The sequence below is a fragment of the Empidonax traillii genome, unplaced genomic scaffold (genome assembly GCF_003031625.1).
Source record: "Empidonax traillii isolate 1590-97213 ecotype Southwest subspecies unplaced genomic scaffold, ASM303162v1 scaffold596:size394506, whole genome shotgun sequence".
NCBI lineage: Eukaryota > Metazoa > Chordata > Aves > Passeriformes > Tyrannidae > Empidonax > Empidonax traillii.
This window is the reverse complement of record NW_020955789.1, coordinates 344881-357896: the sequence shown is the minus strand read 5'-3', so window position 1 is coordinate 357896 and position 13016 is coordinate 344881. Positions and strand designations below refer to the sequence as shown.

At 37.5% G+C, this 13016-nt stretch overlaps 1 protein-coding gene across 7 annotated transcripts in view; it reads left to right on the top strand.

Moving 5' to 3' along the window:
* Positions 1 to 13016, top strand: part of EPRS (glutamyl-prolyl-tRNA synthetase) — a 39480-nt gene that overhangs the window by 12730 nt on the left and 13734 nt on the right. For 2 of the 7 annotated variants that reach the window (XM_027898416.1, XM_027898422.1), the window contains exons 8-21: positions 125 to 317; positions 688 to 859; positions 1821 to 2054; positions 3494 to 3578; positions 4049 to 4108; positions 4396 to 4416; positions 6440 to 6550; positions 8141 to 8277; positions 8925 to 9132; positions 9531 to 9643; positions 10245 to 10362; positions 10480 to 10851; positions 11749 to 11979; positions 12654 to 12902. In XM_027898416.1, the coding sequence (XP_027754217.1) occupies positions 125 to 317; positions 688 to 859; positions 1821 to 2054; positions 3494 to 3578; positions 4049 to 4108; positions 4396 to 4416; positions 6440 to 6550; positions 8141 to 8277; positions 8925 to 9132; positions 9531 to 9643; positions 10245 to 10362; positions 10480 to 10851; positions 11749 to 11979; positions 12654 to 12902 (2304 nt within the window). The remainder of the gene's footprint in view (positions 1 to 124; positions 318 to 687; positions 860 to 1820; positions 2055 to 3493; positions 3579 to 4048; positions 4109 to 4395; positions 4417 to 6439; positions 6551 to 8140; positions 8278 to 8924; positions 9133 to 9530; positions 9644 to 10244; positions 10363 to 10479; positions 10852 to 11748; positions 11980 to 12653; positions 12903 to 13016) is intronic. The other 5 variants (XM_027898417.1, XM_027898418.1, XM_027898419.1 and 2 more) reach the window with 5 other exon arrangements.

Sequence of the window (13016 nt, the reverse complement as noted above, 5' to 3'; positions counted from 1 at the left end):
TCCTTATGGCTTATCCTTCCTGGACAATGGAGCATTAAAAGCATCACATCTGGCATGAGGAGGATAAAGATTTAAGAGAACTCGCTTTCCTGAGTGTTACAATGTACAATTTCACACTTTGCAGGTTATTCTTGAAGACGTTGCAATGCTGCACATCAAACCAGATCAATTTACATATACCTCAGATCACTTTGAAACAATAATGAAATATGCTGAGAAGCTTATTCAAGAAGGGAAGGCATATGTGGATGATACTCCTGCAGAACAAATGAAAGCAGAGCGTGAGCAGAGAGTGGAATCTAAACACAGAAATAACTGTAAGATATTTTAAGCGTCAGTCTTTCCTTGTTGTCTTTTTGATTTGGCATCAAAACTTGATTTTTATTAACAAATATGAATGTGATGACTAATTGCATAGGCTTCAAGTCCTTTTAGGAACTTGTGAGCATTTAGTTGTTCTGCAAGGCTGGAATAAGTGTTTATTTAGACAGGTTCAGGAAATGTGTATGTATGAATTCATCACCAGTTATTACCACTGAAAAACTACAACATGTGAAGTGCATGAAGATGAATTCCAGTATCTAAAGAGGGCGGTGACATTCATTTTTTTGTTACTGCAATAATAAAACATGGTTCCGTATCAACTTCCTAAAACCTTAGAAAATGCTTTATTTTTTTTGTTCTCAGGTGTCAATAAGAATCTACAAATGTGGGAAGAAATGAAAAAGGGAACAGAATACGGACAAACTTGTTGTCTACGAGCAAAAATAGATATGAGTAGTAATAATGGATGCATGAGGGATCCAACTCTTTACCGTTGTAAAAACCAGCCTCACCCTCGTACTGGAAGTACCTACAAGTATGTCCACTTCCTCCTTGTGTGGCCTGTAACTTTTGCTTTTTTCAGGGCACTTACCTTTCCTTAGTAAGCTTCTTTCAATACTTGGAACTTGCTAGCATTTTTCAATCAGAATATGTGATGAGTCTCTTGACTTTCTGAAACTTCTGCAAATGACTTTTAAAACCTGTGAGTTGGCCGTCATGGTCAGCAGTGAATATTATTTCAGTTTTGGTCTATAAATACCATAAATTGTATGCGGTGGAGAATTTTGAGTCAAAGTATGATGGCTGTATCTTGGACAACAAAGCTGTTTGCTCTAGCTCTCAGAGCTTCAACAGAATTAAGGCAGTTTTACATTGCTAAGATTTTATATTGCTGCAAAACATCCTTGATGGGCTTAACTGAGTAGGTGCTTTCACTTTCACAGCAATTGCTGTCTCTGTGCACTACACTGTGCATTGAAATCATCATACTAAATTGGCCAAGGATATGGTTCAGCACCTGTTTGATACCTCTATTTCCAGCTATACAACTCCATTTTTGGAAACACTGATTTAGTGTGCTTATAATAGTAAAACTGCCTGTGAGTAGGGTTTTTTTTTTAAGCATGAAAGCTTTGCTCATTATTTGGTCTATTAAAGATTACTTTTGATATTAAAGGAAAAAACCCTGTAAGTCAGCTTTTTTTGTGTTTGAAAAGAAGTGTAGAGTTGATTTTTTTAGGCTTGAATATTAAGGGTGTGATCAGTTGATTTCTTGAAGGCTTTCTGTGTTTTAAAAATGTATTACCCTTTGGATTTTTTTGTGGAAAATTCATTGTGTATGTGTTATTTTAGTCTTGATCTGAAAGTTTTCAGGACCATACATTATAAATATTGGTAATACCTGAATATAAATTATGCTTAATTTAAATGTTTACATGGGAGGAGGCTGTTTTGTTCTTCTGCCCTGCTAATTAAAGGTCTTTTTTTTTTCTCAGAGTTTATCCCACATATGACTTTGCCTGCCCTATTGTTGATAGTATTGAAGGTGTCACACATGCATTGAGAACAACTGAATACCATGACAGAGATGAACAATTCTACTGGATCATCGAGGCACTGGGCATAAGGAAACCATATATATGGGAGTATAGCAGGCTAAACCTCAACAACACTGTGCTGTCTAAGAGAAAGCTTACGTGGTTTGTCAACGAAGGGCTTGTGGATGGATGGTATGTTACATGTCTCTAGTTCAGCATTGCTCCCTAAGGTACTTGTGACTGACACATGCATTTTCGGTTTTGGAGAGCATGAGTGAATATTTAAACAATATTTAAGGACACAGATTAATTACAGTGGCTTCTGCATGTACAGTGTGTCTGTTTTCTACTCTGCAGTGACTGTGTACATGCATATTCATGTCCTGTAATAAACATGAGGTAGCTTATTTTTGAACTCTGGCTTTTGCTGCGGGTACCACTTACACATTTTCCACTCTGAGTCACTGGATGCTTTCTTAAGTAATGTCAGAAGAAGATCTGAAGAACTTCTGGTCCCATCCATCTCATCAAATCCATCCTACTTCCCTCCCACCTGCCCCCCCCCTCCATCTTTCTGTTAATTTTTTCATGTTATTTTGGTTTCTGCAGATAGTGCTCGTTGGCCTGGTAACCTCAGTGTTTACCTAGAAATTGTGAACTGTGGGTTTACGCTTTTGCAAGTAGTTCAGAGTCCAGAGGGGTTTCTTTGTCCATTCCCACAATGGGCCAGCTGTGGGAGCATGCCATCTGAAGTCATTTCCTCATAGTGCAGGAGTCAGCATTATCCATGGATTTCTTCAAAGTTGGCCAGCTGCTTGTAGTGCTTTTCCTGAGCTGGTGTTAGGTGATTCTGTGCTCAGCCTATGAGAGCATCATTTTACAGTTTCCCAGGCTGCTCACATGTGCCAAGTGTGCTCTTTTTTTGCTTAGTTCTATTTGTCAACTGTGTTGGAAGCATAGGTTCCTACTTTATGTATGGAGCCACTCTGCTGGAGCCAAACTTATCCTTTCCTCCCTCTGCACTTTTTTTTTCCTAGAGGTATAGCTGGTCTTATGATGACTTTTCCTTCACTGAACTTCCCTGTTTTAGGTCCTCCGCAAGGTTTGATTTGTTTTCCCACCAACTCATATGCTACATATCAGATTAGGTCTTTTTATTTATTTCTTGCATTAGAGAAAAAAAAATCATAGAATTCTGTGGTGTTATCAAGGGATAACATTGTCATGGTCACTCACGTGTTTCTGGTTTCTCTTGAGCAAGAAAGAATCAAGCCCTGTTGTTTCAGGTTCTGTTATTCAGTTGCCATTGGAAAAGAAGTAATGGGATAGGGACATAACTTTTGCCTTGCCCATTTTTGAGAGACTTAAGATTTCACAGATATAGGAAAGGAACCACTTCACTGATAGATGGCTTCCCTTCCTGAGGTGTGATGTAGAAGAAAACCTGCACTGTACATTTTGTATGGATAAGAGCTCAATCAGTTAGACCTTCTCATCTAGCTCTTAGTTCACTAAGGAAAATACACTGAAGCTGCACCTTTTGTGTGTGGCAGTATCATTTAAGTTTTTTTATCAGTGTAAGTAATAGGTGGAATTTAGCATGTGACACTAATGCAACATTTTTCTACTAGGGATGACCCAAGATTTCCCACTGTACGCGGTGTCTTAAGAAGAGGCATGACAGTTGAAGGGCTAAAACAGTTTATTGCTGCTCAGGTGGGTGTTCTCTTCTGATTCTTTGAATCTCCCTTAATAAGGACAAGCTTTTGTGAAGCTTCAGGTAAAGTATTTGTCACTGGGAGGTTTCTTTTTATGAAGATTTGCTCCTTTCATGTGCACTGCTTCAACAATGTTAACACTATTGGCAAAATGGACTCCCAGGTTTCTTACTTCTAAAAGTGATTATTTGGCAAGCTTAATCATAGAATAGAATCATAGAATCATAGAATAGACTGGGTTGGAAAAGACCTCCAAGATCATCAAGTCCAACCCCTGATCCAACTCCATTTACTATATCATGGCACTAAGGGCCACATCCAATCAAAGATACCTTTCTAAAGATACCTTTCTAAACTGTTTTGATTAAAGCAAAGCATAGAGGGTTTATAGTTCAAAGGACTTTGTTTGAAATTAATCTAAGAGCTAGAATATTTATATTAATGTGTTGGTTTGGGTTTTTTCCCCAGGGTTCCTCTCGATCTGTCGTGAATATGGAGTGGGATAAAATTTGGAGTTTTAATAAAAAGGTATGTGCTTACTTGAATTTGATGCTACTCCTGATATCCTCTTTCTGGGATATGTAGAGAATCCAGCGTTCATTGGAGTGCTTATCACAACGAGTAGCAATTGCAGTTTGTTGCATCATAAGGCACACTTTCAGGAAAATGGAATGTCCCCCTCTTTCTAACCTGAAGAAGCACTAATCCTATTGATTCTCCTATGCCAATAATTACTTGCCTTAGTACAGGAAAAGACAATGATATTTTGCTGTAAATCTGATATGAAAACTGCATTTCATTTTTCTGCTTTCAAGCTGCGAGCTATCTGTAAGAAGGTATTACTTAATGCTTTTTACCTTAGCATATAGCTTACAGTGCTGTAAGCATACATAGCATAAGCTATCATTTTGCAGCTTCATAGCACAGTCACGTTTGCTTGTATAACAGGAGCTCTACAAACCCACCGAAAATGCATTATTCCTAAGTTCTGTTAATTGGAATTGCCCATTTTTGGTTTGACTTATTTGTTAACATAAACACAAATCTTACTCGATTCGATCCACGTTGGCCGCGTTTCCTTTCTGTGGCAAAAGGACTAACGCGCTGCATATCCTGCCTGTGGAGATAAAGCCAGCACTGCTGAAGTTTCTGACTGGATGTCAAATCAGGAATATTGCATCTTGACATGATTAGTCGCTTTTTGGCAGTGGATGCTTGGACACTATAATAAGGCGAATTGTTTCAAAGCGGATTGCATATTTTGTGTGATTGTGGAAACACCTGTTATTTTGCATTGGGATTCCTGCTTGGTTTTGCTTAGATAGTAACCAAATCTTTTCATTTAATAGTTTTTGCTTGTCTGGCATGTGTCTTGTATTTCTTCATATATTTTACGTTTTATCTGCTACATACACATAGGTTTATGAATTGGTTCTTTCTGTTGCTGCATAAATACATTTATGACTAACGACTGGTTTGAGGGGAAAAACTCACAATGGACTTTCAGGGCTCTTTTATTTTTTTTTAATTGGCTTTTAAACTGAGTTTCTTAGACCTCTGACTCAGTCCCTTGGTCAGCACCATACTTATTAACCAATTTTATTTACATGTATCTGTGCAATCTGCATATGAACAAAAACAATTGGTTACTTACAGGTAGTTCTGAGCTCAAAGACTTTATCAGTGTGAGAGCTCATATTTTATATGTGATCCTGCTGCCTTTTCAGCATCAGTCATCTGAGGAAGGACTGTGAGTTTTAATAAGTAAAATAAAGAGCCTGGTAATAACACTATAAAATTCAGTCATTTAATTACCAAAATTATGATATTAAAATCAAACGTTTAGGAGTCTGACTTCAGTGACTACTAACTCACAAATATGTGACTTCTTAAAAGTGTATCATCATATCACCTTACTTGCTAATGTCAAGTAATTAGATGCCAAATATTTTTCCAAAAATATAAAAAAATATATAACTGTGCTTTTTCACTTGAGCAGGAATAAACTAAGGAGAACAAAAGTCACTTCACATGAATAAAAGCAGGTGTTTTCCTTTGTATTAGTTTCCAATTAAACTGGTAGATCTCTGATACTGCTTTTGGCCTTAGATGACTGTTTTACTTGAATTATATGTGTAAGTGCTTCTGAGCCAGTACTGGCAAACCAGTATTTCAGGTATGAAAAGTGCTGTGAAAAACTACTGCAGCTGAGTTTAATGAAAGGGAGTAAAAATTCAGGAGCACATCTTAGTGGCACCTTTTTCTTGCCAGTCTCAGGTTGTAGAAATCCTAATGAAGTCAATGTTACGGTGTTGCCTTATTATAGTATCTAATGTGTCTGTATTAAAATTGCAGACTTAATTGGTGCTTCCTCTATAGCCAAGTCTGTCCCAGATTCTGCTGGAGTACTGACCTGGAAAATAAGTATGAGATCAGGTCTGATGTTGCTGGAAAAAGAACTCCACTGATAAATTATTGCTTCAAATTCACTTACCTAGAGAGAAAGTGTTCCAGGTGTAATAGCCTATGTGCATAGTAAAACTGTATCAAAGAATATTTTGATGTCTTCCCTGTGAGGCAGTGGGTCATACTTTGGTTACTTAAGGTGTCAATAGTACCCAATCCATAGTTTTTACTCAAAGTACTTTAGTAAAGATTGGAAATCGTGAAGTATTACCACTGTTTTCTCACTATTCTATAGCTTTGGATGAAAGTGATATTAAAGCAAACTTTAAAAAAATGCAGTAACACAAAGAATACCAGTTAATATTCCTTTTTTATGTGGTTATTGTTTTGTACAGCATCTTATTTCTCTGTCAGTGTCATATATTCATGATCAACCTCATTTGTTTTCTGTAGGTTATAGACCCAGTAGCACCTCGGTACACTGCTTTACTGAAAGATGCAGTGGTCCCAGTAAATATTCCTGAAGCTCAAGAGGAGATGAAAGAAGTGGCTAAACATCCAAAGGTTCTTGCTTTACTCTCTTAATATTCTGGTACTGCAGATCAGTAAGTTTGGAAAGTACCTTGGCTTGGAGCAGTCAGCAAGGAGAGTCCTGCTTTTAACTTGCCCTGACAGCATGAGATAAACCCAAGGTGTACTTTTTTTTCCTCAGAATTGTCAAAAACTGGGCAACAAATTAGTATGTTTGTTCTTTTAAGAGCATGTCGGAAGCTGCTTGTGTAAATTTGGGGAGTGCACACAGAAGGTGCGTTAAAGACCTCTCTGGGAGTTTACAGAAGAGTTGAGGCGTTACAAGTCTGAAGTGCTGCTCAGACTGTTTTTGTTTGATACTGTCTTGCACAGAGAAGTTGAAATATAAAATCTTATTCGAGCTTTATGGATATACTACAGTAGACACTGCTTATCCATAACAATGAAGAATGCAAGAGATGTTTTTTAAAAAATTCATAAAATTAGATTTGTGTGGAGAAGTGAGACATTGACCTGTTAATTCTACCAATCTTTGTGTTTTAAGAAGACTTTTAAATTTGTATAGCAAATACTTATTATCAAAGGCTAAGAACTTGCAAATTTGTTACTCTTAGTATCCTGTGAACAGAATAACATTCCTTAAGAAGGGGAGAATGTTACTGATACAATTCTTTTTTGGCACTACAATTAACAAAAATGCTTTCCTTTGAGTGTAGCATCTCAAGTTGTACTTAGTCTTCTCTGAAAGCACCTCTTAGATACATACACTTACACTGAGAAGCAAGCGAATATTGCTGAGGCTTTCCTTCATTTCTTTGTTTTCATTTTGTTGCTCTGAGTGTTCCTGTAGCCATTTCTTGTAACTGACAGTCAGACATCCACTTTTCCCTCTTCCCCATGGCTGATAACAAGGAAATAGGTTTTGAGCAGGTGCAAGTGAGAGCTGTGACTCTTCAAGGGTCAAAAAGTCTGAAGTTTGGTCAGATGCAAGCTAGCCCGTTAAAACATTGATATTAATAATAAATGCTGCCTCCAGTATATGATGAAATAAGTACTGACCAAATTGCAAACCCTTGACCAGCTGACAAAGTCTGAACTCACAACTGTCTGCCTTTAAAAAAAAAAAAAAAACAAACAAAAATGTTTATCTGGATTGTTGAGATGCTGAATATTTTTTAATGTTATAAGTGATATAGTTCTGGTTTCTGTCTTTAAAAATATGTGCATCTGGAAGAAGCTCCATTGTATAAAAAAGTTATGAAATTACTTTTGAAGGGAATTTGCATTAGCAAAATGGAAGCATGAGAAAACCTTTGTTTTTACCTGTGAGATCCTAAAGATGTATGGACCTTAAGGAAAAGGGATATGCTGTGGTGCTGGGGCTAGTATTTGGTACAAGATAGGATTTTTTTTAGTGTGCTGTCAGAGGAATACATGCAACACCTGTGAACAAGAGACCAGAGAGTTGTGGAAGAATACTGTAGCTCTGCATTACTTTTATTGTCCATCTTCTATCTTCATCTGTCTTCTATCATAAATAAAACAGTGTTCTAGCATTGCATTAGGTTTAGTCAGCTTATATAATAACAGTCTATCCTCTGAAATTAAAATCCTCATTCACAGAATGCTGATGTTGGGTTGAAACCTGTGTGGTACAGCTCCAGAGTCCTGATCGAGGGCGCAGATGCAGAGACCCTGACAGAGGGAGAGGTGGTTACATTCATAAATTGGGGCAATATTATCATCACCAAATTAAACAGGTAACCTGACTAGTGGGAGATGAAATTAAATTTTCATTTACAGCTTTTTGTTGATTTTTTTTCTTTTAATAGGAAGCTTGTAACAATAAAATATTAATGGTTGCTCATATATGTCCATCCCATGATTCTGTATGTAGATCTCTACTTTGAAATATGCCACAAAACTGCATTTTAGCATAAGAGTGTATTTTATTGCAGATTCAGGTCTGAAATCACCGGTCAGCCCTGTGAAACAGTTTTTTCAGACAGGGAAAAAACATCTGGAATTTTAACAACTTTCACCCTGTTTTTGCATCCTAAGAAACTAAACGTGTTATTTGAAGAACTGTTGAGGTGGTGAAGGGGACAATAATGTCATCATAGCATCCTTGAAGTAGTTATGTTGAGACAGTGGCAGAGTGGGGTGAGTTGGGATATTGAACAGAAATGTTTAAAGATTTTTTTTCCCATGCTTTTCACTCTATATTGATATTTAAGAAAACAAAATTAAAGGAAAACTTCAGATGTGAATACTCTTTCATTTTTGACATCTCACTTCAAAAATGAACTCTGAACACTTCTTTTTTAGTGAATCTATTCACTGAAATCTGTAGCATTGAATCAGAACTGATCATTTAGACTTTCCTCTTATTTCTGTTTTCCTATAGAAATTCAAGTGGAAAAATTGAGTCCATCAATGCCAAGTTGAATTTAGATAATAAGGACTTCAAAAAAACAACTAAGATCACTTGGTTAGCAGAAACTCCACGTGCACCCCTCATCCCAACTGTCTGTGTTAACTATGACCATCTGATCACTAAGCCAGTTTTAGGCAAGGATGAAGACTTCAAGCAATACATCAACCGAAATAGCAAGGTGAGTTATCTTTCTGTCCCCTTTAATTCCACAAAGCTTAGTGTTCGGTGGTTTTTGTTTTTGTTTTTTTTTTTAACATTCAGTGTTTCTAGTTGGATTAACTTGTCAAGCAAGTAAATCATGTGCTGGTGTATCTAGTTTCCATTTAACATCTCATAGTTTCAAAATTAAAATTTGACTCACATTTTCTCAAGTGTTACCTGTCTTTTACACCTCTGGGACCAATAGTTTGAGGTTTTGTCTAGATACATTCTTATGATGTGGCATCTACTTGTTCACCTGCCCCTGGAGTTAACATTTCAACACTTCCAAAATGAAAAAATCAGCACTATCCTTCTACAGCTCTACTGTTTCTTGTGCTCTGTTAGACGTGGACTGATTTCTTTTAACACTTACAGCAAGAAGAACTGATGTTGGGTGATCCTTGCCTTAGGGACTTGAAAAAAGGAGACATCATCCAACTTCAGAGGAGAGGATTCTTTATTTGTGATCAGCCCTATGAGCCAGTGAGGTAAGCTACCTAAGAATGGCCTAAACACACATCACAGAATTTGCTTTAGCTTGCTGTGTTTTAGTGTTTTCACACACACGTTGGCAAGAGTAATGTTGTCTGCAAATATTTTCCCTTTCACCATGACCTTTCTGTGGAGTATTTCTGTGGACAGGCTTTTGGCTTGTATGTTCCTGCCTTTTCAAACTGTCGTAAGCCAAGCACATGGTACTTTTGGTGCACCCCACCTAACTTGGGCTTAATAAAGAGATCATAATTTCTTTGTAATTTGAAGTACAGGAATTAGGGAACAGTACTACAGAACAAAACAGGCATTTTCCCGATTAGAGCATGCACATAGTATTGCACACTTCTTTAGCAAGGTGTCAAACATGTACACTACAGGTAATAACATAAGCATATATATGAATATTATAAAATAAAATTGTACATTACAGGAATCAGTGCAGATCCCCAGTTTTTTAAGTTTGGGTAACTACAGTTGTATGAAAAGATAAACTTACAGTAGTGTGTGAGCATCTCCTAGAAAGAATAGAACATTTGTTTCAGTAAAGGTTAATGTGTATCTTTATTGTTGTGTTTTCTATAAATCCTTTTGCAGTCCTTACAGTTGTAAGGATGCTCCATGCATTTTGATTTACATCCCTGATGGACACACTAAGGAAATGCCAACATCTGGGTCAAAAGAGAAGGCCAAAGCTGAAACTGCAAAGAAAGAGGTAAACTTGTGGTTTAGAAAAGTGCCATAAAATGTATTGCCGTACATCTGTTTCTGTACAAGATTATCATAATGAATACTTGGCTTTCTTTTTCTTTTTCTTTTTTTTTTTTTCAAGGCTAGTTCAGCTGTGAAAGAAAAATCTGCTCCACTTGTTGGTCACACCTCTACTCCAACCTGTAGTGTATCTGAAGGTCACCTGACCATTTACAACAGGGTGTCTGCACAGGGTGATATAGTTCGTGACTTGAAAGCTAAGAAGGCAGCAAAGGAAGATATTGATAAAGCTGTGAAACAATTGCTGACCTTGAAAGCAGAATACAAAGAAAAGACGGGCCAGGAGTATAAGCCTGGAAATCCTCCAGTATCCGTAACTGCACAGTCATCAAAGCTTGAGACCTCTGGTACCCTGGACAGTAAAGCTCTGTATGATAAAGTAGCAGCACAAGGAGAAGTGGTCCGAAAACTGAAAGCTGAGAAAGCATCGAAGGTGGCTGATTTTTACTTTTTTTTTTTTTTTTTTTTTTGTCTGGGTTTCCATAGCCCATTGTTCTCTGTCTGTGGAGGTGAACGGGTGCTTGTGGATCCAGGTTTTCCCAGTGATCATTGTTTGGACTGGGCTCTGTTCTATCAAGACTCGTGTTTTCCAGTACTTACTTCTTCAGTTAGATGTGTATAACAGAGCTTGTGTTAATATTCAGAAAGATACAAGTGAGTTCCCCTATTTCTTAGACTGCTGATCTGAAATGTGGACAGGATTCATCCCACAGCATGACTTGATTAAGTATCCAGATCCAGTCCTTGGGGTTAAAATGCTCTGCAACATTTATTTATATATGTAACTCAATATGGTCAAATTATGTGACTTCATAGGATTGACTTGTTGCTACTTAGACCTTAAAAAAACAAAACCTCAAAATCAGAAAGGAAAGGAAATGTCCAAATACTACAGATATTTTTGAGACCTCTTCCTCTCTGGAATGGAGCATAGAAAACATAGCTACTATAAGCTGTATTTCCATTCTTTCTAATGCAGAATAAGAAAAGATAGAAAATAACACACAGTGCCTGGTCGTTGAATAATGTTAACATTACTGTCTTGGTGGCACCATAAAATCTAAATAAATGGGGAAATCTAAACTAATTTATTGTTATAATTTTACTTAGGACAGTGAGGGTTGTATATCACATAGTGGGAATTACTTTGTTAAAATAGGAAAGTAGTAGGGAAAGCTTCTCTGAACAACTCTTCTAAATAGTTAAGAAAATTGAATAGATGTGCATAAAACTGCATGTCTTTTCATGAAAGTATTTATGGTAAACTTGAGAGTCTTATGTCTCTATATCTTTCTTCCTCCCTCTTTCTGCCCTTTCCTTTCTCTTTCAGGATGAGATAGGTGCCGCTGTGGAAGTCCTTTTATCCCTCAAGGCAGAATATAAACAGCAGACAGGCCAGGAGTACAAACCTGGAAGCCCACCTGTGGTCTTTGTCCCTCCTCAGTCTTCTCCTGTTTCTACTCTTCCGTCCCCGTGTCCAGTAGACAGCAAGTCTTTGTACAACAAAATAGCTGAGCAAGGCGAAGTGGTCCGCAGGCTTAAATCAGAGAAAGCCTCAAAGGTGCACTAGTTGTACTAGCTGTGGATACTTCTGAGTGCAACATTATCTTCAGTTTAGACTAAAACCTAATTGCAAGTTTTGTGAAACTCGAGGAGCAAAATAAAAGCAAGTTCAGTGAAGCGCTTTCCCGAGTTCTCCTGAGCTGATGATATGGCTGACTGCACGAGTTCTGTGATAGTGCATGGAAAATAACTAACTCCTTTTTTTAGTGATACATGATCAGTGAAGCAGAAAAGAGGCGGTAACTTGAAAAAGGCTGTAACTTGAAGCCAGAATGGTGATAACAAATTAGGGACTTATTGGACTGTAACCAAAGAACCATTCTTTATTCAGAGTCCGAGTATTTGCTGCCGTTCTCCAGTGTACAACTCATGGACTGCTGTAACTGGAGGGGTCTCAGCCACCTGAGGGTGGCTTTCGTGGCACAGAAATCAGCCCTTACTTATACTGCCTGATTCAGTCTTTTGATGTACGACTTGTAAGAGTTCTGGCTAAAAAGTTTTACCACAAAACTCAATAATGGCAACTTATACTAACAAGGTAGCTCTAGAAGTTTTATTACAACAGCTGTGTTAGTGCCATTCTAGTAAAGATTGTGTTATCTCAGCTATTGTGTTACATCTCTGTTATTTCTACCTTTACCTGTAACTGCTGTTTCTTCTTTCTTGCTTCAGGAAAAAATAGATGAGGCTGTGAAAATTCTTTTAAGCCTAAAAGCAGAATATAAACAAAAGACAGGTCAAGAGTACAAGCCTGGAAATCCACCTTCAGCTCCTCCTTGTATATCTTCTACTGCACTTCCATCTTCTGTATGCTGCAGTAACTTGGCAACCTGTAGCTTAGTGGATGGCAAAGCACTTTATGATACTGTAGCTCAGCAAGGGGAAGTGGTACGCAGGCTCAAAGCAGAGAAAGCTTCCAAGGTATAATAGTCACGTGAGAGTAAACAATTGTAATTCTTACCACATTTTGCCACTGGGAGGAAGTCTTTTACGAAGAAATGTTCAAACTCCCCAATGTCCAGGTCATGCATGGTC